Genomic DNA, 17,469 nt, shown 5'->3' with positions numbered 1-17,469 from the left:
GTATACATAAACATCAGCATTTATTTTGCAGAAAAAGGTATATAAGATCGTACTTTATTTGGGCTGCGTCGGTGTTGGGAATTACCTTTTATTTTCTATATAATCCACTACATTCATTGTCCATTATTTTATTTCTCTAAATTCTGATGTCTGTATTTATGCACTATATAGTGCTCTAAAAAAATCTCCAGGGGAACCAAAAAGAGGTACAATGGCATTTACACTGCTTTCAGCTGCTGAAATGCAAACGCACCACATTTTATAGAAATCAAAATGGCCACTGCATGATACGTGAGCGTCTGAAATTGAACTTACTGCTAACTGTCGACTGTCCACTATCGAGGAAGAAGTGAATGAGTGAACAAGCAGTCCTCAAACTGAGCCCACAGAATGTGTCCTTTCAAAACCAACTAAGTCCTTCAGCTAAGACCAAGATGCGAAGAAGGACACAACCAAAAGACGCAGAGGCAGCTCAGGTTTTGCAGTATATTGTTTTATTTCGCGTTCTCAACATGGTCACAGTACTAGTTTTACACCAATAGGGTTGTGTCTACTTAGAAACAGAATGCATAATAAAACAAGAGCACTCCTTCCTTCCCTTTGACTTCAAAAGTGGGCTGTGAGTGTGAGAAAACAGGAGCATCTCAGGAAATAAGTCCGAAGCGGTATTAACCGTGTACAGTTAGCCGTTCATCTCTAGATCCTATGATAATTCAGTCCTGTCGGAGGCAGAGAGAAGCAGTTTCATGATTATGTAAAGATCAGAGGGGAGCAGGAATGCACCTTCATTGTGACTGCAGACACTGAGTAGTAATAATAAGAATAATAAGAATAATGGATAATAATTATTTACAGAGTATTTACATATGTTTCTCATTCTTTACTGCCCTAAAATGTTTCCACCATTTCAATTGCTCCTTACTTCCTTAGGTTCCATTAGATTTCTCCAGGTGGATCAACTATTTACACTCAGCAGTATACTGCCGTGTCTATACTGTACAGTGGAAATAGAGGTGAAATGCATGCCGGAGTAGAATGAAACAAGTTTAAAACGAAAAGACACACTAGCAGGCCAGAAATCATCTAAATGTAAACGAGCATCAGTCAGTTGAAAGTTTAGGGTCTAGTCAAGCATGCTGCTTGATAGAACAACAGTTTAAAAGAAAAAGAAACGAAAAAAGAAACGGGAAAAAAAGTAAATTGGTAGGCATCAATGGCATGCAACAAAGGACCTCACATGGAATCTGGACAGGTTTTACAATAGAGCAGTCCTCTAAAGGAACTAGAAATGTGTGACTTAAAATGCTCTGATTATATGTAATAAATTTGTAATAAATTTAACTAAAGCCTTTTATTGGCTGCCATCTGCATTGTTCCATAACAACTAAGCAGTAATCAGATTCTGGTCTGATGAGACGTGTGGGATTGGTGGGCTGATTAAATTTGGTCCCCAATGCATTTGATATTAAACTGATTTCAAATAATGCAATATTGGCACTTTCCTGACCACGGAACATAAACATCACCGACTTGAATGCCTTGAACGTGGTTTAATCGCAAATATTAGATACTAGAATTTCCTTTTTCTGTATATTAAGTACAACAAATATATTTTAAATTAAGAAAACCATTTTGTAAATGGTACTACATTCTAAAGAATGTATAAAGTTTGTAATTGATTGTTAAAATATGTTTTACAAATGCATTATAAATCAGTAATAAACCATCGATAGGAACAACATTTGGGTTGCCAGGTTGTGATTTCTCCAGGTAGGAAACAAAAAGCAGTGTAACATCATTATACCATTTGCTGTGGCAGAAAGTACCTGTGCTCTTTTCCCATGTTTTACGTCATATAAGTGTATACATCTTAAATGTTGTTAGGGGAGGGGGTTTTTAGGTGAAGTGGTCTGCCACTCCAGGAAACTCCACCAAGCACGACACCTGCTTTGATTTGTAACTGTCCTATAGAATTTATTGTAAAAGAAACACAAGTTATGTTTACATTCAGCGTTTCTGACCAATGTGCATTGTGTGTCTATTTGTATGTTTTACGTCGATGTTGCTAGCACTTTGCTGCGCCTCTGTCGAGCAGTGGACCGCTGTGGAAAAAAGGAATGTATATGACATCCTCTATGTGCTTGTACATGTGTATGTGTTTCAGTCGTGAACACAAACAATCAAAACAAAACAGGGACCCACTCATTGAAACGTTCCTCTATAGCGCGCTACTCGCGGTTGAAAAGCTGTACGCTACTTAATTTATCAACTGCATACTTGATGGGTTATTGGAGATACACTTTAATAATGACCAAGCATCATTAACAGTATAATTGCATAGGACTTTTTTTGGGGGGGGAAATACACCAGCTCACATGTTTATTTGTTTTTGTCCCAAAACATGGCAACCCAAAAGTTGTTTTAAATACATACATAATTATTTCTGATGTACTGATGATGATTTACTTTATTAATCAATCAATTTAGTTACACATTATGAACCCCGTATAAGGGCTGCTTATTAGAAATGTTTAACCTTGAGGACAGACGTATTTAATAATACTGACCAACTGGATATCACTTGACAACAGTAATATGTGCGTTACTGACAGACAATGTGAAGATAAGAGTTCCATTTTAAATACTCATCAGTGAGATTTTCAGATGAGTACATATTCCGTCATGATGGCTCTGAAGATAACACAAATTTTTGTTGGCAAACAGTTTCCCTCTTTCTGCTGTGATAATAGCCGGCTTTAACTACAGTTGTACACTAAGATCCAGGAAACTACTGCACTGTATGTGAATCAGGAAAAGATACAGATTTGGTGACCCAAACACATTGTTGACTTCAGTTAGTTTACTTGAAGAAGTCAGGTCTATTCTACCATTCATTTTTAACAACTGTTAAGTGTAACACTGATATAGTTTGGGAATACACAATAGATTGAAAATAGCCTCAAAATACACTGTTACATGCAGTTATTTTTTGTGACAGTCTGTATCAGTGAAAAGTCCAGTCCCTCCAAATCCATGTGGATACTTGCACTTTACTAAAACATTAAGGAAGAAATGACAAAGGATGCTGGGAAAAAAGAGAAAAGTAATGGGAAAAAAACCACAAATGAACAATCACCAAATTGCAATTGTTCTTGGACAGAAACGTAAATACATATTGCACAAGTTAAAAAAAAAAAATGCATCTCATAGTCTTTAAGCAGATACAGACTAACTTTTGCCATTGATATCAACTAAATAGAACAAGTGCAGTGTCTATTACTTTCAATAGAAAATATGCTCCAGCACACCAGCCCCCTGCCTCCGCTCTGCACACGCCACAGATACTGTGCACGGGATGGCTGGGAGGTACAATCAGCCATCCCATAATATGTCAGAAAGATGATTGATATAAAACTGCCATTTGTGTCGCTATCACTATCACAGAATGATAATTATTGATTTTTTTCACTGTGGCTCCGAGGAAAAAGTCAGATCGAGGGAGTAAACAGCTCTGCACGACGCCTGCTGTTCAAGTGAAACTGAAGAGGGACAGGGCACACTCAGCCAGCTGAGAGCTTCCACACCAGGACAGTCATGTTGCTGTTTCCCTGCTGCACAGTTTGCACAGACTCTTTCAGTTTCCATGTGAAAACACACACACAAAAAAAAACAAAAAAAAAAACTCCTCTTCCTGCAGAAGGGACTTGAAGTATCCTACCAAGGTTGCAATACGACACATATATCCATATTGTTTATTAGACTCTAAAAAAATAGTTAAAAAAATAAAATGAGGGTGGGCTAGCAGCCAGTACTGAAGGGCGGACACTCAGAAAAATCTGTTTGTATAGCAGCTCGCTGTGGGTTCCTTTTTTTTTTTTTTCAGAGCAGGACTCCAAACCAAAGACAAGTGCAGTGGATGAGACTGTGGCCGGTGTGCACCAACCCTCAACAATCTCCAACTGAGTTCTGACTCAAAGGCAACCATTAACAGTAGTATTACAGCTTACAACTACCTAACTAATAACAGCTTTGATTGGTTTCTTAACAGTGAGACTACGCCACCTATGTGCGAGTATAATACCGAGAGTTTAAATTGATGCCATTTGTTTGGTAATAATAATTATAATAATAACATTTGATATTATTATGTTACAAAATGCTATGCACAATATACATAAAGCAATCTTTGTGACTAAATTAGTAAATGCTTCAATAATTGGCACATTTATCACTGCTAACAGAGATATCACAGTGCACTGTGAGCTACCGCTACATTAAATACTTGTACAGCTACTGCTGAGGCTGACTGTCTGCCTGTGTGTCTGTCTAGCCAAACCACCCTCACACTAGATAAACTCACTTTGTAGACATTAACGTCAAGATTACTATTTACTTCTTCTGTAAAATACTATTAAACAAGATATTTGATTGTGATACTTTAATGTACTGAGGAGGAACAGTAGTTGTGGTCTTTGTGCATGGTCTTGCGTTGCTGTCTGTTGCTCTTGAAGCAGGCAGACATGACTTATCACCTGAAATTAAATGAAAGGAGTAACAGGAAAATAAATGCTGAATGAACTGCCCCAGTGATGTGAGTAAGAAAAAAGAAAAAAGAAAAAGAAAAAAAAAAGGAGGCACAGGATTCTCGTCTGGCTTCATATCCCCAGACCAGTGATGCACAGTGCGACCGTCTCATCAGCTGAGCGCCTCGGAGGAAAGATCAAAGTTTATTCAGAGGGCTCAGAGAGGCCCCCGTGTGTCCCTCACACCACTGTACTGATGCCACTGTGCTTAGGCTTGGTGCTGCTGGGGCCCTGGGAGGGTGGCGGTGGCGGGCCGTGGTGGTGCGGACCGTGAGCGGGGTGGGAGGAGTGTGCTGAGTGGCTTCCATGGCCGTGCTGTGCGTGAGGGTGAGGCGGGTAGGGGGGCTGCTGGCCATGAGATGGGGGTTGGTGGTACTGGTGCGGAGGGTGCTGCAAGTGGGCTGGTGGGTGGTAGTGGTGGTGGTGGTGGTAAGGCGGGGGGTTCTGGGTCACGTGGCAGAACTGGGCGTGGTGCGGGTGGACGGGAACCGGCGTGTCCGTCTCCACGCGGGCCGTGTGGTGCAGGTTGCCGGGGTGCGGAGTGTGGGAGATGAGGGTGGGGTGTGGGGGCTGAGGGGTGGGGCTGGGGGACTTCACCCGCCTGGTGCCAAACAAAGTGCCGAGCAGCGAGGAGGAGTTGGGCAGGGACTGGCCGCTGTGCCGGGACGGACAGTCTCGGCTGGAGGGGGGTCTCCGCCGCATGTGAGGACTGCTAATGATGGACCCCTGCAAGAGAGAAGACAGTCAGATCACAGAGACAAACAGGAGACACGGTGTGCTCCGTACAGCACAAACTGTCTTCATATCCAAAGGGATAGAGCAGACGAATATATTTGCTGCATATTCAAATTCTGGCAGTTTTTCTTTACATACATAAGACACATCTGTGGATGTGGAAACACTCTGCAGTGCACACAGCCTAGTAGAAGTCTTTTCACAGGTCAGCACAAGCAGCATGATCTCCTACAGCCAATCTCAAACCTCCCATGATTGCTTGTGTTGCCTTGTGGAAAAGAGTGTCCATTTCTTTTTCTGGTTCACTGCCTTTGTTTGTCTATCCATGCTAACATCTCATGGTCGACTCTTTCTAAACAGTCTGGAGGCACAGCTTGCTGAGCCTGTCAGGGCCTGAGGTGTCTGCGCTGCCATGGGCAAACAAACTGCTTTCTTTTCACGCTCTCTAACTGCTGATGCTGTTTGTGAGTTCATGTTACTGCTACATCTTGTTTCAAAGTTTACAGTTCTTTGGTCAGTAGTAAAGTAGTTCTGCCTGTATAGAACAATCTGAAGCTGCAGCATGTATAAAGTGCACACATTTGATTTCAACTGACAAGTTCAGTTCACTGACTTAATTGATATGTTATAGCAAGACAAAGAAACAAACAAAACATACCATGACAGTAGTTTTTAAAGGACTCACAGCAGAGCAACACAGACTAACCAGATGAATACGGAACCAAGACAAATTAAATAAAGCAGGTCTTTTAGAGCCATGCAGAACATGCAAAAGGAACTGTTCACACATAAGTCTTGATTTATGAAGTGCTTATGCCTTTTCATATGTTAATGTGTTTCTCTAATCTCAAAGAGCAGCCTCATCTTTGAAAGGCATTGCAAAATTCTAACGTGCTTTTAGAACTTTATCTGTCTTTAGAAAGAACTAATGGGCTTCAGATCAAGGATATAATAAGGAGAACTTGGTATCAGATCACAATTCACTCAAGTGAAAGCTACTCAGTGGTGTATATGCTGAGAAAATTCCAAACATTTCTGCAGTTTTGGGCCCATAGAACATGTACATTAGATTCCTTCACAGTCAAGTGCAGTAAGCATGCCAGACGCCCACTGAGCCGACTGACGTCCCGTTGGCTCCTTGCACACATGAATGGGATAAAATGAAATACTCACATGGCCCAGCTTAGACTATGCTGATGTTATCGACCCAGTGGATTCAATTTTGATAACACAGAATGTCTTTTTACAAGATCTTTTATGATCAGAAAAATCTATTTACCTTTTTACAACTGCTTCTTCCAATGATTGTGTGTGGGCAAAAAGTGCATCCCGTTAATGAACACAGAAGTTGTACTTAAGCAGGTTGGACTCTGCGCCAAAATTGCCATAGGGGCCAGTGCTGTCCCAAGAGGCTCACTACAAAGTGCCAAAGACAGTGCAAAAAGTGTTGAGAGATAGACAAAACAAAGTGATGGTCTGGATATCTTTTCATGGGATTTGTCTCCAAAAGACTCCTTTAAAGACTGGTTGGTCTGATAACAACTCCAGATTAAAGCTAGCACTGAAGTAAGCTGAAAAAAGTGCATGTGCAGTGACATTTATGTGACAAAGTTGCAACTTGCGCCTCCACCAGCTCAGACTAGGTCTACATCTGACGCAGTTGGCGCAAAGCTGTTTTTGTAGTTTTAGTGGACAAGAGTGCACATTAACAAACTTATCCAAAATCATTGGATGTCCTACTATCTAATTCTCAGCCATAAAATATAAAGGGCACTCGGGATAACTACAAATGAATTGCAAATATATTACACAAAGAGGTAACAATTGAAAAGCCTTTTCACCAACTAATCTGATTTAGTAATCTAGCCAGCCGTGCAAAGCCACAGAGTGTGACACCACACAAAAGATTAGGGCAATTTACGCATGACAGCTTTGGCCATTTAATTAATGATAGCAAAGTAAATTAGGTACACTTAAAAACTCCTGGTGCAGTTCATAGCCCAACAACATCAGTGATGTTTATTGTGTATTATAAGAGTTTACCTTGTTCACTTTGTCATTAAATTATTGCCTGTGTTTATTAGGGACAGGTTTTTGTTTAACTTTATGTCTTATATCATTAAACTGCTTGCTATGCCAGGCAACAGTTATCATAATAACAGGGTAAGAGGGATATATAATATTAGTTACCTCTTCCCAAGCCAATTCATTATCATCAGCCCTTGGGGGCCGACTCCCAGAACCCTAATTTTGGTGATTACGAGCCTGAACCTCCTGGACAAGCATGTCAGTTTCCTCCTGCGTAAAGTTTAAACAGCGGTGCTAGTCTGCTCATTCTTCAGCCGGTAGAAACTGAAAGTCCTCTGTGCCATGGCAGTCTTAAAGGGAATGAAATGCACACCTTCTAATTATCTGTTCCTCCTCCTCTGGGGTTGCACTTTGGGCTCATGTTCACCAAAATTGTGCCCGTGGTGCACCCACACTTGTGCTGTCCCTGAGCTGTGCCTTGGCGGATGAAAATAGGGCCCATTGTCTGTAATGCTATAGGTGATAAAGATGAGGTTAATCTAAATTACTTTATATACTATTTACTATTATATACTCATGGGTAGTTTGCAAATTTCCCATTAGTCTTGTACGTGTCTATGTACACATAGTTTATGCTTATTATTTGTTGATTACATTTTTTGTGTGAGATGGAGTGGAGAAAAAGTATAAAGCGGTCAAAATTTGAATTACTCCCGTAAAGTAATACCTTAGAACAATACTTAAAATCACAATCTCAAAGATCTCTTTAGCAGCCCCTATGCCAAAAAATAAGTATAGCTGTGGTTTTGGACTTCCCAGAGAGTCAAACTGTGTCGCCTGTGTGACATCAAGTCACTTGGCAGTTGAAGAGCGAAGCTGTTGTGTTAGCTCCGCTGACTCTCACTGGCGGAAAACACTCTGCTGTGCTGGTAACTTTTCCCACTGATGATTTTCCCTGGAATGTCACCACCTACATCCAGCTCGTTCAGTTTGTAATAGCCTACTGCAAATGCAAGAGCTTTCATTAGTGGGCCACAGGCTCAGTCACCATTGTGTTACCTCATTCGGTGATACACAGGGACTTAACAGACATTTATTTAAATTAAAATCCTTGTGAACATTACTTGAATGAGCATGGTAGAACGGAAAAGGTAGGATCTTCTTTTTAAGGTCAGGGATCAGTGAAAGGAAGTGGCGCGAGTTGGTCACTTCAAACTGTGTGAGCATGCAGCAGCTGGAACTGAGAGCAGATTCACTCTGAGTGAAGAAAATGACAAAATCCAGGAAATGGCGAAAAACCGAACCAACTAGACAATATAGGATGACTAAGGCTAAAGTCAGATCAACAGAGCAGCCCTAATGTGAGTCAGGATTGTTAGTCTAGTCATGCCGTGTATGTGAAGAGTTAACGTGCCAGACACAGCATCATTCCCTTTCAGCCCAATACATGCACAGCGACCAAGGTGCTCACAACAAAAACACCATCAGAACAGAAAAGAACACGACAAAGAAACAATAAAACAGAACGTGTTGCGTGTTCAACATAAAGTCGGAGGACAGCTTGGCATCAGTTGCATCCTACTTACTTCCATATTGCTGTCTAGTGATCCTGCACTGCTGCGTCTCCCACGCTTGCCTGCCCAGAACATGTAATATGACAGATTAGACATGCCTGGTTGCAATGTGGAGGTTAACATATCCTCTCTGTCTAGTACCTATGGGAGGATCCTAACACACTAAGATGGCACATGACTAGCTACCAGCACACTGTCAGCATAGCAGAGGGAGGCGAATAAGGGCTAAAAGACGGGGAAGAAACAAGTCACTGCCTCGGGGTCAGCCTCTGAGATTCCTCAAGATTTGTTGAGGTGTCTACACAGCAACCCGAGGCACTGCTGGCAGGAGACCTTCCCATCAGTAAAAGAACTGCATTCTGGTTGCATTTAAGGGACACTCCAGCAGTTTCACATCCGTTAAGGTAAAAGATTACCAAGTGAAAAACACAAAAACAAAGAATGATTAAAATGGAACCATCAGAGGCCAAGATATCACAAATTTTACTTCTGAGCCTGAATCATGATCCAAAAAGACTTGATCCTACATTTCCCATAATGCAACCAGTAGAGTTTTGTTTTGTTTTACCCTACCCGTCTGGTGAATATCTTTCAAACCCCGAGCCTTCAGTTACCTTCAGAGGCTTTTGGTCAAAAAAATTGTAGGCTCCAAGCCCAAACCGAGTTTACACAGATGACATCACTATAACATAATAAGGATCATTTAAAAAGCCCTCCACATGACTAGTCCTTTTGTAAGCATGTATTACTGTAAAATCTGTACCTTTTAAAGATAGAGAAAGTTCCAAAATGAACTGCAAATATAATTTTTGTGACACTAAAGTCTACAAAAACAGCTACTAAAGGAAATATATCCCTACAAAATCCAGCACTTGTTTGGCTCTATGTAGGCTGCCACCTTGACTGGTTGGATGTTATTCAAAAAGCATCAAAAGACAAAAACAAACAGCTCAATTCATTCCTTAAGGGTACCTTACTAGTCTCAGGTCACTGAGCGTGTTCATACAGAGTGGCTTTGCAGTGTGGAGGCAACTCTCTACACCCTGCCTGAATCAATAGCGTAACATTAATTCCTCTTACTGCTAAGATGCTCAAATTGATCGCAGTGACCTACATAGCACTGCCTCCTCCACCGCCGGTGATGCAGGATTATTAGTTGATAGCCTCTAGTCAATTACACCTTGGCCCATTAGCAAACACACCCATCTCTATATCCATGCTTCATTGGCTCAGACACTCTGCATTGGCAGGTCAGTTGCCGTGGCTACCACCCAAATCAGAACTGTACAGGAACAGGAACCCGCCTTTTACCAAGTTTCAAAGTTAATTAACATAAAAAAAAAGGTGAATAGTATCATGCCAGCATCCAGCTCGGGTATACACTCTACTCTGGCTAGCAGAGGGATGAGACATGAGATAGTATGTTACCATGGTAACCCCTGACTTTACCTGCATCTGAGAGGTCGCGGAGGGAGCTGCTGAGGGCGCTCCTCTTCAGGCCTTCACCAATGGCATAGCTGTCGTCGAGGCTCGCTCGGCTCAGGTTGCCATTTCCCGTGTCCTTCTTTAACCCTGAAGTCTGGGACATGCTGGGCCTCACTATACCCTTCTGTTTTTCTAGCTCAGCTGTGGGACACGGGCAACATTGATGGAAATAAAAGTTATTAATAGACTTCTCTCTCGTGTATCTTATTATTTGAAATGACGTGAGAGTATAATAGCCACTTGTTAAGAAAATGATCAGAAAAATATCAACATTTTTCTTACATTCTATCCGGTACTTCTCCATCTCTTGGACTTCTGCAATAGATTCTCGTAAATCGTCAGTGAATTTTTTGCGGTCCTGAGGATTGGGTGCATTAAAGTTGATGAGGACTTTGATGTCAGCTCCGGGAATGGCCGACGTCAGACGGACTCCATTGGGATAATCTAAAGAGTGATGATAGCAACTCTTTATCGCATGAACAAGTAATGGACTCTCTGGCATTTGGGACGTTTTTAAAACAACAACTGACAGAACTTAGGTTATCTGTCCCTCTATATGATGACAGGCTTTTTGCAGTTGAGTGCGGCCATTTGAAAATGGTACAAATGGTATGAGTTTGTGTTCAGATGACACAAACTAGTTTGTTTGCAGTGCACAGCAACATGAACTTGGTTTCTACTGCAGGAACTTTCCAAAGGGACTTCCCAACTGGGACTTTTACTGGAGGAATGAAGTTTTAAGTTTTACTTTCCAAAAAACTCTGCCCTACCCTGGAGAAGGTATCTTAAGTTTCAAGAACTTATAGGACCTTGATCCTTGTTCATCAGTCAAGTATTCTAGTATTTTTACAGCATTTTACAATTGTCATTTGTAAATTTCTGAAACTGCAAACAGGTTTATTTTGTTTTTGATCAATGCACTTCAGGGAATCCTTAACCAGAGTCCAGGCTTTTTTATGCCTTTATTGAATACAAAAATGATGCAGTGAAACAGCTACTGCTTCTTAAAATGACAGCTGACAAATTTGCCCTACTTTCTTAGGGCTTTAGAGCACAGTGGAAACACAGATAACAAAGGACTGAAGGCACCTTCAGTTCCTTGAGAAATTCCTGGGTATCAGCCACTGGAGCTAAACAGATTTTTGTTGATAACGCTGCTATACTGACTCATTTATGAAAAGCCAATGCAAATAGCACTTACACTGATTCTCAAAGAGCATCACTTGCATGCCATAAAGTGAGAAGGACTGCCGAAAGCTGTACGTCACAGAGTTCTTCTTCTTCTGGAATATTTTTGTAACCTATGAAAAAAGGATACCATATACTGTGGTTTAGACTCTTTCAGTGACATGCTCAAGATTGTTCTCAGTGTGCTGGAAAAGTAATGTCGGCCGTACCACAAGCAGGTCATTGAAGAGGAAGATCTCCCTTTGGTGCAGTCCCAGCTTTTGTGGTTTGTTGGGGTCGGGCACTTCAAAAAGTCTGCAGTAGCAGACCAGTCTCCGGTGTGGTAGTGATAGTACCTGCAGACACATTACAATAACATTTCTGAGTCAGTCTTTTGTTGCTTCACAGAGGGCTTTCAAACATGTAATCTTATACAGGACACAATGTTTACATTATATGTTCCATAAAACCTCGGGGTCTGCTGCAAATATTCCCATTCAACATTATAGATGAAAGACTAATACTTACACAGCCAAGACCATGGTGTAAAGAGCCAATCTAAGGAGTGAGACATACATAAATTAAATATTTTAGGGAACATGTATGGGAATGTTTATGATGCATCAAAGAAAAATATATTACAAGTAAGGTTAAGCAAGAAATGTGTGTCAGATTCAAAACCAAGAAACTAGTTTTATGGAACACAGGACAAACGTTCAACATTTCTACCATGTCAAATTTGTGTCACTAAACTGGAGTTAGTTTGATTAAATGGCCATCAGATGAAAGAAGGGAAGGCTCGGGTTTCAAAAAAACACCATCAAGATCATTGAGTATGAGGCTGTTTATTTAATTTATTATTGCTTGTCAGCCGGCCCTTTTTTTTTTTTTTTTTTGGAGCTGACACTCAGGGCAAAAGACATATTACAGTATTTCACCATGAAGGTCTCCGGCCAGGAAGAATTGATGTGTCACACAGTGCAGACAGTAGATTCAGGCAGAGAATGCTCTTTCTTTTCTGCTTGTTCTGAGAGAACGTCGGCCATTAATAAGCCGGCACTTTGTGGCAGCTCAATGGTATATGGGGTAATTTTGTTTTGAATGCTTTTGCTCAATTCAGGTCTTGAATGGACAGAAAGATAAAGTGGTCACACTCTGCATGCAGCAGCCCAAGCGCAAACTCAAACTTACCGGCTTTTTTCCAACAATCAGTTTTTCCACTTTCTGAACCTGGGACACGTGGTCTTCATTAGTCTTGAGCTCTCGCTTGCGAATCCTCTCATATATTCCAACCAGCATTTCTCGAGGGATATCCTCCCCATCATCCACTCCTGTCAGATGATGAGCAGAAAAGAAAGAAAGCGAGAGGGAGAGAAAAAAGAAGGATAGTAAATAATAATAATAATAAAAAAAATGTATGAGAGCTGATGAACCCCTGAATTTACTTACATGCTGCTGCTGCACTGCACATATATCTCACATTGCACACAAAAATGTCCTGTAAAGCTCTCTAAGGACAACTATTTCTCATCCATTCAACACTGTACTTTAATTACTGACACTCCAATAGGCAGAGAAATTAGTTAGTCATGCCATAAAGTCCTTTGCTAATACCCTCAAAATCTGTTGGGGGCAACTGAGAAGTGCTTTGCTTTAATAGCAAAGTTTTCTTGGCATTGACTGAATAAAAAAAACAAAAAACGTATTGACACGGCCATTAATCAAGCCAAAATGCGTGGACAAAACTCAATTTGAAGTGAATATTTATCGTTGGAGAAACACAGTAATGTCTCAGGAGAAAATTGGATTTGTGACAGTAAGCTAGATATGGCGCAGGGAGGGAGAACAAAGTACCTCGAAGGTTCTTAACAAAATCCTCCAGCTTCATCTTCCGCTCAGGCTTGACGTTGGGGCTGTACATGTCAGTATTGAGGAGGATGATGGCAAAGGCCAGGATGAAGATGGTGTCGGGATTCCTGAACTGTCGCACCACACCAGGGTTGCAAATGCAGTAGCGTTGGCTGCAAAAAGGTTATTGGATACAAAAAGTCAAACCCAAATCAAAAGCCATTTTTAAAAAGAAATCAGTGCACACTGACAAGTCAAACTATCATAATCCCTGCTTCCTAAAATGTTGGTCCTTCATCATCCGTTAGCAAAACGGTTCCAACTCGCTGAGGTCTGGATTCTCCAATACCTCTGAAGGAGGACTATGCTGTGGCCCACCAAGACTTTAGCAGTCAACCCTTTAAGTCCTGTAAATTGCACCCACCACAGTTTAGAGTTGTTTCAGCACATCTCCAAAATCCCTGTGATTATTTATGGTGTCTCTTCTCAGAAATGATTTAGTGCTATTTGTACCAAAATGCACCTGTTTCTGTTTGTTTCTTCCTATGGTGGCAATATTACATACAATAATAATGATGTATTTTTCAATTGCTTTAAATGAATAAAGTCAACAATATAGTCATGTCATTTTTAGCAGTTGTTCTGGATTAGTCATATAAAGTATTGATTTCATTTTTCAGTCACAAGTCCCTACAAATGTTTCACAATAAAAGCCTAGTTAAGAAATAAAAGATATCCTTCTACTGAAATGCTCGAAGGCTTTTAATTTGGAGGCAGATACAGGAAGTGTTGAGTTTCTGTGAACAGCGTAATAAAACAACTTTAACAGGGCAACTGTTAGCTTAAAAAAAATGTATCTCTCGCCACTTAAAAAAAAAAGGTGGCGGAGAGTTGTTCCTCTGCCCTCCAACAGTACACCTTCCTCGAACCACTGTCAGTCATCTTTGCTGCCTGGGAGCACCTCACAAGCTACGCTATTTTGGAGACTCTCTGATCCAGTCATCTTTCCACAGCAATTTGGTCCTCATCCAAGTTGTTAAGGTCTTTAAACCTGCCCAACTCTCGTGCATTCAGTGCTGACTACGACAACCGCCTGCCCACTTTACATTTAATATATAGCATGAAATGCACCGCTGTATTGAGATGGTCAACACTCTTTGGTCCATCAAGTGGTGATACATACTTATTTTGTCAAAATTGGGACTTTTGCAATAACCGAAAAGATTAAATCATATCAATCAATTTCTATGTTAATGGTTACCAATTATCAATCTGCATGTGCAGTCACTCAAAAACAGTTCATGATGTCACTTTACACCTGACAGACAGTTGGGGAACCGAAATTACTCGCTGCTTATTCCGGGTTGTAAAGTCAACACGGTTATTCCAGATGGCGTGAGTTTGTACAGTCTGTTCATTCGCCATATCAGGACGTGTAAATGAAAGACAGCTAATATTAGGTGTTGAAAATTAAAGTAATGTCTTGCAGGAGCCAGTGCTAACATTAGCAAGCTAGTTAAGTTGCTCATTCAGCCAACGCAGAGGCTCGTAACAGTTTCCATGAATAGCCTCTTCTTTTGAAAACTAGCTGTAGCTTCACGCATCTCAAATTTCAGTTTGACCTCTGTTAGAGGTCTGTTAAAAATCCAAGGCAAGCTGTAATACAATGCTCTGACTGAACCTGCAAGAACAAAAGTCGGTGAAAAACCATCAGTAAGATTTCAACATGAAATAAACCAGTAAGCTTCCCTGTTAGTGTTTCCCTTCTGGGTATCAATGTTGTTACTGATATTAATATTGAGCTCTCGCCTATCTGCTCTGAGGTCGTTTGCAGTTACACAGTGCTTCACAGCTTCTAGTAACAACGAGGTAGCATCAGTGAAGGCTATCAATACAGCCTGCAGCTGTCAAACAAGCCCTTTCTGAATCACTATAAAGTGAGCTTGTGATTATATCTGGACTAGGCTTCAGGCGAGCAGCAGTTGATCAGTTATCGTTTTACCTCCAGTGTAACGGTGACTGCGGTGTTTACTGGGGCTAAAATGTCCTTGCACAGTGCTGATCGAAGCAAATTCTCTGTGGGTATGAGAGCACATTTCTACCGGGGGTTTGGGGCAAGTAAATGAGGCACAAACAACATCCATCAGCGGCCTTGGGGGAGGTTTTCCTCAACTTTCTGAACAAATTTCCTCTAAATTGTTTTCTGCAATGGTCTGGTCGAACAAAGTCTGGGTTTTAAATGGCTTTGCACTGCTCCACTGATCTCTGCTCCAGAGTGTTAAATTAAGTTGGTGACTTTTTGGTGTCACCTGTTTTAGAGGATAATGGTGTTCTTAAAATAGAGCAAAGCTAGCTTCTGCTATCCATTAATCATACATGTCATGTTGGTGGTAAATACTGGAACAGCAAAGAACCCCTTAATGACCATCCTGTCACATAATCAGTTGGTGTAATTTGATGTACGACCCTGTTTGCAGAAACATCATTTTATTCCTCCTGGAAAAGCCATACAACTTGGGTTATCTCCAAGGTCTCTACACGGGTTTGGGAAGTAAAACCATATTGTGCGTTGTTTTCCAAGTTTTCAGAGGAGATTCCTACCTGTAGGCCTCTATCAGCCGCTCAACCTTCTGGGCTTCTCCCTGGACTCTTATGTGTGCCTGGAATTTCCTGAGCGCTTCATCCAGCTCCATAGCTGAGAAGTCCATTTCATCCACCACGCAGCTGTGGTTAGAGGGAGTAAGCAGGAGGATCAGTAATGTAAAAGTTGCATGCAAATTTCCACATTCAACAAGAGATTAATATATAGATGTGATGCTGTCAAGGAGAAGTTAAAATGTATTATGTTTCCAAAAAACAACCTTGTTTCAGGTTGATAATGTTCCTTTTAAATATGATCTGGATTATTGAAAAAAAAAAAAAAAAAAAAAGATTTTCATCCTTGCTTGTGCCTATCAGTAGCTTTGGTCAAAACCTTAGGTTGGTACCTTAGTAAATTACTGCTAACACATTTACTTAAAGCAGCGCTAATATTTATTTGGTCTCATAGGGTGGATGTTTACAACAAGCTCAACATCACATAGATTTGACACATTATCACCTATTTATTCTGATTTTTTTTTTTTACAGGAAAGAAGCTACTTCGAAAGACTTTTGAACCAATGGCTGAACAAACAGTATTCCACAGGTTTATCTCTGGTAGTGGGTGACACTGCATTTTATCATTGTTTATGCTTAGACTCAGTTTGAGTAGTTTAGAGGGCAACACAGCAAATCACCATGTGCACTAAATGCCTAACATGCAAACTTTCAATAGACAGCCTCTAGTCCCCACTCAGTTACAGCAGTGCATGCACCTCATGTGGATAAACTAGGTTGAACAAGTGAGAAAAGCATTCCAATGTAAGATTTATTTAGTTAAAACCCAATGTTTCTGCTACAACTGGGACCCTCCCCAACACCCTCCCCCCCTCCCTAATCGGCTGACCAATGGTGACTTCACTTCACAGTCATGTGGCATTTGACCAACCAGTGGTGTAAATTTGATCCCTCACACACTCTGTGACATTCCCATTTATAGGGCTGACCTTGCTTAGAGAGGTACAGTCAAAAATATTTGATCTAGGTCATTTAGCCTACCTAATTTATGTGCATTCATTTCAAGTCAGTGTGAAAGTCTCTGCTGTGTTTTGATGATATTGCCAATCACGCAATATCTCCTCCTTTCCTTTGTTCTCTTTGTGTTTCTTGGCACAAGGGGTTAGCCCTGCCACACACGGAGTGGAGCAGAGGAAGGCAAAGTGAAGATAATGTTACTCAAATTAGTGACAACTACACTCATTACGTTGCTGTAAGTGCCATTAATGTGCAATAAAAGGCAACAAGATGAATTCATTAGTGGACAGATGTCAAGCTCAAACAAGATGGATACATTATTGTTTTAAAAAAAAAAATGCTAAAATGGGTGGCCATCTGGATGGCCCACCTCAGAAATGTTTATATTCGGGATACGCGGACCAAACGGTAAAGTAACAGACTATAAAAATAGC

The 17,469-nt window shown here is 40.9% G+C and overlaps 1 protein-coding gene across 6 annotated transcripts in view; it reads right to left on the bottom strand.

Moving 5' to 3' along the window:
* Window positions 1–478: 478 nt before the first annotated feature.
* iqsec1b (IQ motif and Sec7 domain ArfGEF 1b) overlaps window positions 479–17,469 on the bottom strand; it is a 204,452-nt gene continuing 187,461 nt past the window's right edge. For all 6 annotated transcript variants that reach the window (XM_069703208.1, XM_069703209.1, XM_069703210.1 and 3 more), the window contains 10 exons: window positions 16,022–16,144; window positions 13,427–13,593; window positions 12,764–12,903; window positions 12,101–12,130; window positions 11,803–11,928; window positions 11,607–11,706; window positions 10,688–10,849; window positions 10,370–10,546; window positions 8,933–8,982; window positions 479–5,309 (listed from right to left, as the gene is read on the bottom strand). In XM_069703208.1, coding sequence (XP_069559309.1) covers window positions 4,764–5,309; window positions 8,933–8,982; window positions 10,370–10,546; window positions 10,688–10,849; window positions 11,607–11,706; window positions 11,803–11,928; window positions 12,101–12,130; window positions 12,764–12,903; window positions 13,427–13,593; window positions 16,022–16,144 — 1,621 coding nt within the window. In that variant the 3' untranslated portion in view covers window positions 479–4,763. The remainder of the gene's footprint in view (window positions 5,310–8,932; window positions 8,983–10,369; window positions 10,547–10,687; window positions 10,850–11,606; window positions 11,707–11,802; window positions 11,929–12,100; window positions 12,131–12,763; window positions 12,904–13,426; window positions 13,594–16,021; window positions 16,145–17,469) is intronic.

This window comes from Brachyistius frenatus, unplaced genomic scaffold (assembly GCF_029030835.1).
Source record: "Brachyistius frenatus isolate BFR_SWC_R1_liver_20210118 unplaced genomic scaffold, ASM2903083v1 Contig_45, whole genome shotgun sequence".
NCBI lineage: Eukaryota > Metazoa > Chordata > Actinopteri > Embiotocidae > Brachyistius > Brachyistius frenatus.
This window is presented reverse-complemented; position numbering and strand designations above follow the sequence as displayed.